The 13,832-nt window shown below is 39.4% G+C and overlaps 1 protein-coding gene across 1 annotated transcript in view; it reads left to right on the top strand.

The window, feature by feature from the left end:
- The window catches only part of LOC124555530, a 37,831-nt gene extending 23,999 nt beyond the window's left edge, over positions 1 to 13,832 (top strand). Inside the window, exon 3 of the mRNA XM_047129484.1 lies at positions 11,852 to 13,832. Within this exon, the coding sequence (XP_046985440.1) occupies positions 11,852 to 12,064 (213 nt within the window). The 3' untranslated portion in view covers positions 12,065 to 13,832. The remainder of the gene's footprint in view (positions 1 to 11,851) is intronic.

Raw genomic sequence — 13,832 nt, 5'->3', positions numbered from 1 at the left:
AACCATCGTTTGAAGTTGACTGCAGAACGGTTCTTCTGCCTCCAACATACATTGCGCATAAGGACCACGAAAATAAAATTCGGGACATTAGGGCCCATACTGAGGCGTGTAGATCGTTGTTTTTTCCCTCGCTGTATTTGTGTGTGGAACATGAGTGGAAATGACTAGTAGAGTTACGGGGTACCTTACGCCATGCGCCGTACGGTGGATTGCAGAGTATCTATATAGAGGTAGGTGTAGATGTTGTCCAATGTCCTGACGCAACACGATTTTTTGGTAACTCACGACTCTTTTCCCGTATTCCTTCGTCCAGTTAATCCAGAAGGTATATGTAATTTTTTCTAGTTATTCCTTGCCTATTTGCAACGTATTCAGTGAGAGTAGTTAGCTTTCAAAATATGAAATCGACTTCCCTGATTTTGATTCAGTGTCAGTTGTATCAAACTACTGCTTCAATTGTTCTTTGGTTTCTGGTGTGAACTGTTCAATTCATGAATCATCTACAGAAACAAATCGACGCATAAAATTCCATTCTGAAACGTTTGAAACATTGATGAGGAATTCGCTTTCATAATTTCATTCGTTCAGCAATCAACAAGTGCAATAGTTTTATTTGCACAATGCTTTCCAATAGTTGTACATCTACAATGTTCCACACTTTTCTCTTGTATGTCCTTACGCATTTAATTAACTTCCAGTCACCCACATTCCAGTACCATATTGTGCATTTTTCATCGTTTTGATGGGTAGTTGCAGCTCTAGGACCACCACTTACAAACTTAGTTGCCCACTGCACAACAACTGAAAATGAAGAGCAGAATCCGTCTCTGTTTTTTGGTGAATTTAAGTTATCAATCAATTCTCCAAAGAAAAGATCAGTATGACGACGCGGTCTTCCAATTTATCTGTTTAAACGCAAACAGTCACCACGACCACTTTAAAAAGCGGTAACATTTAATTATTCCGCATATCAAATTGTCTCTTGAGACAAAACTGCTTCTGTATCCACGCTACCATTGTGCTAGGCCTAGAAGCAGAATTTGTACGTTGTTGCATTATTTGACCAATCACTGCCTGTTACTCTCAGTAACTTTTCACCTTGCCCTCGTAGAATGTCAGGTACAGGTAAAAGGGAAAAAATCACAATTGTAAATTATTGTAATGTTGGAACAATTTATGCTGTTATTGACATCTACGACGAATATCTTTCAGTCTTAATGATGTACCAATTATAAAATTAGAGAAACTGATGACAGTAACAGTCGGTAACAGATGAGAACACAGATTTGTACTGGAAACTGACATATATCAAGAATTATTACAATGAACCTTTCTGAAGTGAAAACACCAATTAGACACACATTCCTTACCCAAATATTTCTGATATTCGGCTGTCTGAAGTTGTCAGGAGTGCGAAAGCTGCTTGGGTCAGTAAACTGATTGTTGTACTTTATTGTCAGTTTATGGGTACAGTTCACGTGCATAAACACTTTTGCCATCTTGTATGCATTTTTCAGCTCGTGTAGACAAATACTGTGTAGCTAATCGTAACTGGTTATACATTTTTCTTTAATTAGCACACAACAATCCATAACGCAAATTAACAATTCCCACCTTGTTTTCACTCTTTCTCTGTTGAATTTGATTTTAAAGTGAACTACATAAACAACGATCTAGCACAGAAAGGTCATTTTTGATCCATAAACATCTTCGCCGCTAACAACAGAGGAATAGATTTAATAGAGACGCCATTCCACTGTTGGCCAATTCGGCCAGTAACGTCGAGGGGTTCACCCTGTTGCAAGTACGTTCCAGGTACTGTTGCCGAAGGAATGTCCACATACAGTTCAAGTTTTTATGTGCCCAACATGATAAACGTCATGATAGATATATCTCCGTAACGCTGACAACAGTCTTTATATGAAAATTTTTCCTTCATAATTTTTCAGTACTATCACCTTTTGAAGCATTTCCGTTTTCTTCTAAAAAAAAAAAAACAGCCTTTAACACAACATTTAACTTCATGGAAACAGATGATAAATTTCCCGCCTTCACTCCCTATACAGAGTTGAACACAGTTTGATTTCGATATTCCATAACAGGCTGTAGATGTTTCTCTGATTATGTAAATTTAGTAACATCAATCATAGGAAATGATGTGCTATTAGTGAATAAGTAAACCTGTGCTACCGGATATAGTATAGTATCTGTATGGTTAGTTTTTTGTTCTATGGTGCCATTTTATCTTTGTATTAGCTACAATACCGTAGAGGATATACTACTGTATCAGTGATTATATTATCTTGCCACAGTGATACAAGGTGTAAAATGAAGCATGTGCATGTTGTAGAAAGCTTAGACCCACAGTATTTGAAACGTTGCTTGCATGTTTGACAATACTATTTTTTGTAGTTGAAGACGGCATTTTTGTGTGTGTTACTTTGATAAATGTTTTGCTTATTAAGTAATATAACAGTATATACTAAAACTGAATTTTTAAATAATTTGTGAAAATTTCTTGAATACATTCATTTTATAGTTCCAGAGAGTTAATAGTGTGCATTGTGGCCTTCGTCTCGTTTTTACCCGTCTTACTTTACAATACATTGTGAGTGAAGGAACGCGCGTACGTCAGTTCGTTTGAGAACTTACATTTCTAGACACAAAAATTTGGCATGGTTCAGGAGTTGACAAGAATTCTCTCTACTGTGTATGCAAAACGTTGAGTTTTCTGTCGTGTTAGTTGGTGCTACGTTCAAAATGAGGAACATGATGCCTTCCGGTTCTAAGGGACAAAATAACAAGTCACGTGAAGTGCTGTACCTCATCCCACAGTTCCTGACGTTGTTGTGAATTTCACTTATTTGTCATCAATTTTATGATCATTTATCTTTGTGACCACCCTAGCAACGATGCTTGTAACAACTGTTCTGTTATCTTCCTCCAATGTGATGCCATCAACTAGCATTCTCGTAAACAAGCGCATTTTAACCACGTCAGATATCCAAAACAGTTTACATCGCACGGGTACATAGATTAAGATCGTCCATCATTACGGTGATTTTTGATTAGGCTTCAGTTGTACCACCACTGTTTTAACTGATCGCAGGTCGGCAAAGAATTGTAACTAACTCATAAAATTTTTTTAAAAAATATTTTATGATTGTGTTCTGCAAAAATATTTTGCTGGAAGCGTTACCAATACAAAGTGTATGAGCAGCACTGTGCAGGGAGCTAAAACATGTATCACATGTTATAGTTAATCTGTTATGCGTCGTATTGTGTAAAGTGACACGTTTCAACCTGTTGGAACTCTTAAGATTTGTTCGAGTAACGGGTTACCAAGAAGAAATGGTACCTCCCTAACCACACAAAAATTTTCGCAAGAGTGTCATAAACAGTATAAATAAGTCGTTAAACAGAAGATTTGCCACTGATTGCCAAACAATTTTTCTAAGTAGACAGTGAAATAAAATGTCTGAGTTTGTATTTAAAGTGATACTAGTACTGACTTGCAGCAGGGTTCGTGATTCCTTGGACAGTCTGGTCACGGAATTAAATACTTTGTACAGTTCGTTTTTTCTAAGGCGTATCTTCAGTACGTTGTTGTACGATCGTAGCTCTGAGATACTTAGTGAAATGTATATAAATGTCATTCTAAATTACAATCAACCTAGTTACATACAACTTACAACTCGTGCAGGGAAACGGAAGATATGATGTTCCAGTACATTCCAACATATCGACTTTGGAACGCATGTTCTCGTCTTTCTCATTTGGGACTATTACGCAATTAATATGATTGCACAAACACGTAATAATATATCGAATGAAACGCGTTGTCCCCAAGGACAAGAGGTTTTCTTCAGCGAAGTGTCATCCCTGTGGGGTTCACGCTGCTACACGGCTGAGTGACCTGCAGTGCCGAGGGTCTAATTTGATTATTGGACTAGAGGAAAACGTGTTATCCTGCGAGACATTGGCGAGGGGACGCCCGGCTACAGATGCCGTCCAGTAGGCAATCCCATTACTTCCGACACTCAATTCATTATATCGGATCACCCCGGCCACTGCGTCCCGCACCCAACGCGCTCTTCGGATAAACCTCTCACATCTCGTTCCCGGAATCATATTCTTACTTTTCGCTCCGATTACTTGAACTGACTTGCAGTTCTCAGACATCTCTAAGCATTTTATGATACGACTTCGCCAAGTCTTCTTAATGTATGGCAAGGCCACATTGCGACATTAACTTTTCTCGTCACCATTCCCAGTGAACTGTCAGTTGGAGGTATTATGTCCCATACAGTGTACCGAATACAGTGTTGTACAGTCTTGTAATCTAAAAGTGAATCATTTAGTGACGGATTCCACTACGTTGATAGACAACCGTCTGTAAGTGAGTGCGCCCGTTATTTTGCTTCTCAGATCGTTTCGTACAAACCAACACTATACAGGCAAAAGAAAATACTCCTCTTAAAATACTAACCTTCATCGACCCAAAAACAATTTCGAAATTTTTGATACCAGTTTTTACCAATCGTTGAAACACATTTAACTTTCTCGTAGTTGGTTTCAAAATATTCCATGTTAGATTTAAACAGTGTTTAAGTGAAAATCTTCAGTGTAATGATGCTCCATTCTGTTATTCATTTTCCTGCTATGTTGTGCCATAGTAGGAGAGAGTGTAGTTCCTTGGAACACCTCATACTTTCGCCTCTAGCCTACCCTGTGATAGAAATTTAGAAAATTCTCGTATTCTGTTTTTAAATGATGGCATCCAATTTTTATGTCCTGCAGTCTCGTTCTGGAATTACAAAGATTACTCCGGAAAATTAAGGTTTTTTCTAAATATGAGGACATATTCAAGATACAACATGATGATGTACCTACAAACAAATATTCGATTGAAACATAAATGCCTTAGAATCGAGAATATTTTGTTAGTATTGTGTTCAGTAGTCTATCTGTACGTTAATTACTCCACTACACACCTATAATCAGGAAGTGAAATCAAATTAAGGGGAAGTATTGTCAAAAACGAGTTCTTAAAACATTAAAGAAACTCAGTTCATTTGCAAGTATCACGTGTCCAATTCTGAATGCTGCACGGCCGAAGAAGTATAGCTTAGCTGTCCACACGTTATAAAAGTAGTTCTAAAAATATATAGCATTTTACTCACCTGTACCTGAAGAATAAACTACTTTTAATATGTTATACAGCCCTAGGATGTAATGAAGCGAAATATTTACAAATTCTACGCAATACTGCGTAATACACAACGTCATATCGAACAATAACAAAAACTATAGAAATCATTTGGTGGATAGGGCGAGTAGCAATTTACGGTTGTTTGCTGTGTACGGCAAGGTGTCTAAGGTGAGTGACTGTAGGAGGATACAAGACGACTTAGACAAAATTCTAGATGGTGTGATGAATGGCAAGTAGCTCTAAATGTAGAAAAATATAAGTTAATGCGAATTTCTAGCAAAACCAAACCCGTAATGTTGGGACACTGAATTAGTAGTGTCCTGCTACACAGTCACGTCGTTTAAATAGCTGGGCGTAACACTGCAAAGCAATATGAAATGGGACGAGCATATTAGGATTATGGTAGGTAAGGCTAATGGTCGACTTCGGCTTGTTGGTAGAATTATAGGAAAGTGTGGTTGATATGTAAAGAATACCGCTTATGGGACGCTAGTGCGACCTATTCTTGAGTGCTGCTCGCGTGTTTGAGATCTGTATCGGGCTAGATTAAAGGAAGACATCGACGAAAACCCGAGGTGGGCTGATAGAGTTAATACCAGTAGGTCCAAACGACAGGCAATTGTTATGGATATGCTTTGGAAGCTCAAATGGAAATCCCTGGAGTGTAGGCGACGTTCTTTTCGTAGACTACTATTGATAAAATTTAGAGAACCGGCAACTGAAGCTGACAGCAGAACGATTCTACTGCTTCCAACAAGGACCGCGAATATAAGAGAAATCAGAGCTCATACGGAGGCATATAGACAGTCGCTTCTCCCTTGCTCTGTTCGCTGGTGTAACAGGAAAAGAAATAACTTGTAATTGTACAAGGTACCTTCCGCCACTCGCCATACGGTGGCAGTAGGTGTGTAGATGTAGAAAACTGCAGAGACTGTTTGTGGCGGTCTCGAGTGCGCATTGTTTCGTATAATTCTAAAATCGGGCGCTAAATTAAGTATCGACCAAAAAACATCGCGTGATGCTAGGTACACCCTTCTCTATGTACAACACTCTCTCCTACTATACTAATTTAAATTTAACCATTGAAACACACTGCCTTTCCTCATTTCGCGGAGATATACTTTCCGAAATTGTGCTTTGTTGTGAAACTTACTTCTAGTATTGAATGCTTTCAGAAACTTCTAGCGCTAGGTCACTGCACTATCCGGAGTAGACACACATATGAATGATTTTTTTTTTTTAATTTCTGGTGAGTTCCCCGTAGCTGTGTTGGAATTACTAATGCTCAAGCGTCTCAGTGATCAAGTGTCCACAACTGAGAACGGCTTTCATCCGTCAGTTACTACTGCTTGTATTTGCAGACAGTTTTGAGTAACATATGCACATATTTCTGGCTCAATTAGCGTTTAGATTCCTTTTAGTCAAGTTACTCATTCAGTTGTTCATGGTATTAGGAAAGTAAGTAATGTATTGGCGTTGATTATAAAAATAAGAATCTCTAATAAGAGGAAGTAAAACAAATTTATATTGGTATTGAGGTGAAAGAAAGGAGAATTTCGATTATGTAGTGGAAAATACCTGAACTCATCTGTGAATAGTATTGGAAGGTAATAAGCTAAGTCCTCTTATTTACATGTCAATAAAAGAAATTTTACCTCGTCGTAGAAAAGTTGCTAAAGTATTGACAGTAAAACGAAACACGGAAAACGAAACAGAACTCAGTTATAAAACTTGCTTAAGGCATAGGAGGTTTGGAAATTCCCCAGGGTTATCAACCCGGTCGTAACGGAATAATAGCTGCTAGAACAGACCACTCGCTATCTTAGGTTGTTGGTCTGAAAGCCTGACAATTAGTCGTAGTATAACGGCGGAATTCTCCATCTTCCTGGACTTGTAGCGGGCACCGTTGTCTTCGTGATGCGAGAACCGTAGCTTTTGACTTAACTACAGTATTTCTCAAATACTTGCAGTAAGAGTCTCGTCCGTCAAAGGAAACGTGTGTTAGTAGACACAAGTCCATGTTCGAATTCCCAGTACAAGAGAGATGGAATACATAAATTCACACAGTCTGCTACAAGCAGGCCTGTACAACTGTAAATGTAGGCTCGCACTAGTGGGATTTCGACTGCGCGCCTGGTTTGGTGGCAGCCCGCCCGCCGTGATACCGACACGGGTTGTACGCGCCACAGGCGCCAACGCCCAGATAGGGCTGTCGGCGCTCCCCCGAGCGGTTATCTCGTTACGCGAAACGCTGGCTCCTTCTCAAATAAAACACTCCCAGCCAGGCACGACTTCTTGCTTCCACGGTCCCCTTCCGCCTACCGTAATCAGGTTCGCCGCGGGCTGGAAATTGTGCGGTCGGCAGGCCATCTGTCATGCCGAGATAAAAGACGCGGCGACACCTTCTTCTCAGAGCTGTCTCTCAGGAAATAAACCTGCAATAGGCGATACATTTCAGGCTTTTGATTCTCCTACATTATTTCTGTAGACATTCGTTGATTGTAACGAAAGGAGAGAAACATTTTAACGCTTGAAGAAATTGCAACAACCGGAAAGACTGTACTAAATGAATCCAAACTCGTAGGCCGTATAGCAGTTTGTGCTAGCATATGCCACTGGGAGTGCTAAAGACCTTGCGTACGCGTGAGTGCGGCAGGCCGTATGTGTGACCGTCCGAGTCATTGTTACGCCAAGATCAGTCACTGAAAAGCCGCCAAGCGTAGTGGAAACCTCCAAACAAGTGTCAATATACGTCTCCCGTGACAAGGGGTGTAATATCAGCATGTGAGTAAATTTAAACTTGGAATAGTGGTGAATCTCTGTGAGATAGGGTTGTATTGCTGTGATATTTTGGGCTGTAGCAGTGACGTGGTGGAACGACACTGAAGCTAAAGTGTGTAGAAGAGCAATTGCTGCCCTGAACAGTGAGACGACAGAGCGACATGACTGCATATTGACAGCGTTGCCGTAACATACCGAACAGTGAGGTCCTGATTGAGCCAACGGGTCGACGCCGTCTGCTATATGCTGTATGATGACTTGCACGTCATAGAATCTCATTCCTTCGTACTGAAATTGCTATCGTGTCACGCTACAATGGCAACATGAACACTTCTCCCCGCCTTCTGATCGCCAAAATGTACAGTTATCGCCGGCCAGAGTGGCCGAGCGGTTCTAGGCGCTACAGTCTGGAACCCCGCGACCGCTACGGTCGCAGGTTCGAATCCTGCCTCGGGAATGGATGTGTGTGATGTCCTTAGGTTAGTTAGGTTTGAGTAGTTCTACGTTCTAGGGGACTGATGACCTCAGATGTGAAGTCCCATAGTGCTAAGAGCCATTTGAACCATTTGTACAGTTAGCGGTCGAGTACCACTGCAACCGTCCTAAAGTGATGGTCACAAATATATAAGGCACTACCGTGGTGACGGTAATCCGACACATATTGTTGGGTCTCAAAGCGGACGAACACTAAGTGTGATGTTTTGAACGTCATTATGGAATCTTCACAAAAGTTTGTGCAATTTAACGATGAAATCTTAAGAAATTATATTGCGCCTCAATTGATAAACGTCGTGGTTGCCACACAGAAAATGCCCGGAACTATACACAACACTTGTTTCAGTTTGAAACTAATCTATTTTCGCAGTGTTTAGATTTCCTCGTGTGTATTATTGAATGACTCACTGGCAAATGCGATGGTGTTTCATGCACTGATAACGACATTTCATAATAAAAAGTGTACCGACTTGTATAAAGTTATCATTGGTGTGACAGGAATTTGCAGTATTCGATTTTTACGTACTATCTGCATGACACTAATGATAAATTTTTAATATCTGATCAAACTCTCAAACCAAAGGGAACCTTTGCTCTGATGACACATTTTATTTTCATTCGATTACATTTTAAATATTATTTGTATCTAGAACTGTATAATATTTGGGGCAGCTGATACGAAGAGAAGAGTTCTTTTTCAGATAAAAAATGTGAAATCTCGTTGAAGGCGCAAGCTGTAATGTGCCAGCTGCTATCGTATCTTATCGGCCTGATACTGCGCCACTTACAGCCACCTGCTACATGGAAGGTCGTCTGACTGTAGTGAAAAATTTCACAACAGTGCTCGCTACTACGACAGTTCTCTGTTCTGTATGTTTTACAACATTTGGCAGCTATATAATACGTGTAGTACTTTGTATACTCTCCACTTTTCGAAGGAAGAGTGATATCGGAAATTACATTAACAGTACTCAACTGTTTTGTAATCACCGCTATTGTTTGTCACTGGTATGCTGGCTGGTTAGACCGGTCAAGCTAGGCATTGTCTGTGATCTATCGTCAGGCCTTCAACAGAAAATCACGTATCTCTTTCTTGAAAATTGCTTTACCACCAAATATTAAGTGATAACACGACAGCAAGGATATGGAAGATGATTAAATTGTTGTGACTACTTTGGGTTGGGTTGTTTTGTGGGAAGAGACCAAACAGGGAGGTCATCGGTACCATCGGATTAGGGAAGGATAGGGAAGGAAGTCGGCCGTGCCCTTCCAAAGGAACCATCCCGGCATTTGGCTCAAGCGATTTAGGGAAATCACGGAAAACCTTAATCATGATGGCCGGACGCTGGTTTGAACCGTCGTCCTCCCGAATGCGAGTCCAATGTGCTAACCACTGTGCCATCTCCATCGACAGGATTTCTTGATTTTGTCACACAGGTTCTCTGTTCGCCACCAAGTAGCAGTATGAGGTGCTGACGTACTCAAACAATTACTTTTACTGCGTACACACGGTCAGTACGTAGCATACTTTCGCTCTTTTACTTAAAAAGGGAACAAAAGATTTTTGCACACAGTTCGTTGCAAGAAAGTATTGTGAAGAGAATAACTACTCATTACATTAACAACTAAAATAACTGATAACGTTTTCAGACCATTCGATTCTTATTCCTTCTGTGAGTCTCCATTTGTTTTCTCCTTTCTACACTTTTTTTCCAATGTTTTTAGTTCAAACTGAAGATAAACTGGCTTGATGCATTCACAGCTATGTCGTTATTAAGATCAACGTGTAGTATGATGCAACGGTTGGAGGCTTTGGGAGAATAATTATTATGTTGTTAGACGAGGATAGCACAACTGCTGGTACGTTTTAATGAAGACTGCGTTATAAAAGTTTCCTGGTATAGGACTAATCCAATCTCAGTTCATAACAATAATATATGTAACAACAAAATGTTATTTCGCAACCTGATTATACGTCTCAAACTGATCTTTTAGAATACATCTCAATCATTTCCGTGATTAATAAATGCTGTAAATAATTTCAAGAAATATCTTGTTTCTGTAAGTTAGTCTTTGTTTTCTGCTTTGTTTTTTGCTGTACCTACGCCTTTACAGTGTGTTTTTCCTTTCAAGTCTGCTGTCGTGCCTTGCACTTTTATCTTCAAATTCGCATATCGGTTTTGGTTGCTTCTGCTTAGCTTATATGTTTCTGATCACCTTTTGGTGTGGTCTGCCTCTCAGGTAGATAGAGTATAGAAATTTAAAATGTAGAGATATGTAAGACTGATAATAACAAACAATCGATGAAACATATTATTGTAAAAGATACAAGACTAATTCCTGTTTTCCAAAATCTGGAACTGAATGTGTACTTTTTATTATATGTCTATAGATTTCATAATATCCTAACTCTAAAGACAATAATGAAAAATTGGGCTGTTACATTTTATTACTACTGTTGTTTTTTTTCTTTTCACCACAGTTACTATGTTATTTGATTTACAGAACAGTCATTACTTTTCACTGGTTAGCCAGCCATCTAGAGTAACATAAATTGTTTCAAGAAATTTGTGCTAATATTACTCTACAGGAGCTACTTACGGTTTTGGTCTATTTTATGCTCTTCATACACATGTCTATCACGAGAAAACGAAATGGTAAAGGTACTATATAAGACGTTTGCATGGGAGGTGCATGTGTATGAAGTATATAACATCAACAGAAGCTGTAAGCATTTACTATATTCTCTCATACAGATATAGTGATTGCCCGCATCTCGTGGTCGTGCGGTAGCGTTCTCGCTTCCCACGCCCGGGTTCCCGGGTTCGATTCCCGGCGGGGTCAGGGATTTTCTCTGCCTCGTGATGGCTGGGTGTTGTGTGCTGTCCTTAGGTTAGTTAGGTTTAAGTAGTTCTAAGTTCTAGGGGACTGATGACCATAGATGTTAAGTCCCATAGTGCTCAGAGCCATTAGATATAGTGATTGAGGTTTTTCGCCCACTTTCCAAATCTACGATGTAATCGTGGATGGTAATCTCCTCAACAAAAATTAATTATTGTTCTACAAAGCAAATAATGTAGTAATTAATGCAAAACAGAAAATCGTAGTTCTAAAAAGTTAAATGTTTCGTACTAATTTATTATCACCACCGTTATCATTCATGTATTTCAAAATTTAAAGGTATCTGACCAAAGTAAGAACCAACTGACACTGACAAAGATTCGCGGAAACATGACTTTGTAAAAGAAACGAGAAGAATGTCTGTTTCGAGAGACTGGGAGGAAGCTATTCCTCAAAACCCCCTGTTTCTGTTTGTATTACAAGCATCTGTGTTATAGCGGCGACTCTTTCTGTGTGTTGCAGCTGCAGCAGGAGGCTGAGAAGACGCGTGAGCCGTCAGCAGTGGTCAGCGGCGGTCTGTCCGGCGGCATCAGCATGGGCGGCGGGGGTGGCGGGGGTGTGAGCGTGGGCGGCGCCTCGCTGCTGGGGCGCCTGGTTCCCGCACAGTACGGCCGCCCCGTGTGCTGGACCGTCATCGCACTCTACGTGGGCTGGCGCATCATCTGCTCACGATGAGCCGTGGTGCGGGCCACCACCCTCTAGTCTTTAAGTTCTACTTTCTAAGTCTCATTTCATTTTAGTTCTTATCGTTATGAGTGGAGATGATCTCCTAACGTGTCTCCCTGAGACAGTTTCAGTGATTACTTGTTTGTTTCACGTATCTGTATTAGAGAACTATTCGTTCGATTTGTATCTGTAATTCCCAGTGATCTCCTTAGGTTAAGCTTTACGGGTCGTGTACTGAATCTCACGATAGTTTTGAGAAGTGGTAAAATGTGCTCCGAATTTTATACAATTATCACTTCTTGCATTCAGTGCATTGCTTACATAAATCGTAATTTTTTTGATTACACAGTGTGTTTACATGTCTACTTATCGCTTAGCTGTAGGACAGATTTCTTTTTAGTGCTTAGATACGTTTCGTTTTGCAACTCTATTGTAATTATGGGTTATGACCGTATATAAAAGTATATAAATATATATAATAAATCGCAAGTAAATCTGTTCGATTACGTAAATGGAACATTGTATATTGTGTTGTGGAACATTCCTAATGTAAAACTGAATAATTATTGTGTATTTTTTTAATTGTGCAAAAAGGTTCCAATACCTTTTTTTAGAGTTTTCATATGATCTCTTACGCGTAGTTGTAGACATAGCTGCGTGTACAATGGGTGACGTTGTAGCAGTATCCCAAAGCATTGCAGCTCCGCTAGTTTGTAACTTATATTTTTGTGTGAGAGATAGTCTTCTCTTTTGTAAGTTGACCTCGGAGTAACACGTCACAGCAGAGGGCAGACATGAAATCTCAGAGGAATTTCGTCGTATTTTAAGCTATGCAGTTCATTTTTTCAAATTTCATTGCTCTAATTATTGTATATAGACAATTCAGTGAGAGAGTACTTTATGTGTGATCAAGGTTTTGAAACTGCGCGTACAGGTACTGTTGTGTGAGGCAGCAAGACATTATGTTCGACACTAGATGTCCTATGTAAATTTTGTTGCTGAAGAAAATATATTCCTTCACCATTATGTTATCTATAAAAGTTGTAAGCACAGTACATAGAGCTCCATTTCATACTGACAGGACTATTTTCATTTTGGAATACACAAATTAATAGCCTTTAACTAATTTATTGAAATATTTGTGCCACATTACCCAGACCTCATCCAAAATTGTTTTTGCAAACAACTTTCCTCTTCTCTTCGTTTCTTTAATCTTTTCCATCTACCTTCATCCACCATTTACCTTACAGAATTGGTAACTCATGTGAAATTGTCACCAGTAAATCCTGGAAAGATTATAACTTAATTACTAAGTACTTGTGACACCGTGATGCCAGTTACTGGAAACAATTGTAAAAGTTGTAAAAGTACCATTTGCGACGCTATGTCTGAGCGTTCTCTGCTGTTAGACCTGTTTTGTCAAATGTGTGGCTTGTAAATAGCTTACCATTTTTTAAACAAACTAACAGTTGGTAGGTTTCACTGCTGTTGCAGGTTTATGGACAGTCTGTCAATTGGATCTGTGGCTTCAGAGAAACCTTCGCTTATCAAAGTGTCACTGTGATTACATATTTCTATAATCTGATGAATATATCATAGGTTATATTTGCATGTCGTAACATAGGAAGTATAAAAAATTAAGGCAAATGTATGGGAGAGAGCACTTGTGTTCTCTGACCTACACTCTGTTGCTACCAATGTCTTTCAGAACTGTACACTTTTTCACTTTTGTAAAACAATTGAATTTTGAAATAAATGTAAACATTCTGGTAATAAA

Source organism: Schistocerca americana, chromosome X, assembly GCF_021461395.2.
Source record: "Schistocerca americana isolate TAMUIC-IGC-003095 chromosome X, iqSchAmer2.1, whole genome shotgun sequence".
NCBI classification, from domain to species: domain Eukaryota; kingdom Metazoa; phylum Arthropoda; class Insecta; order Orthoptera; family Acrididae; genus Schistocerca; species Schistocerca americana.
The sequence above is the reverse complement of the archived record's forward strand: the minus strand, read 5'-3'. Positions and strand labels throughout refer to the sequence as shown.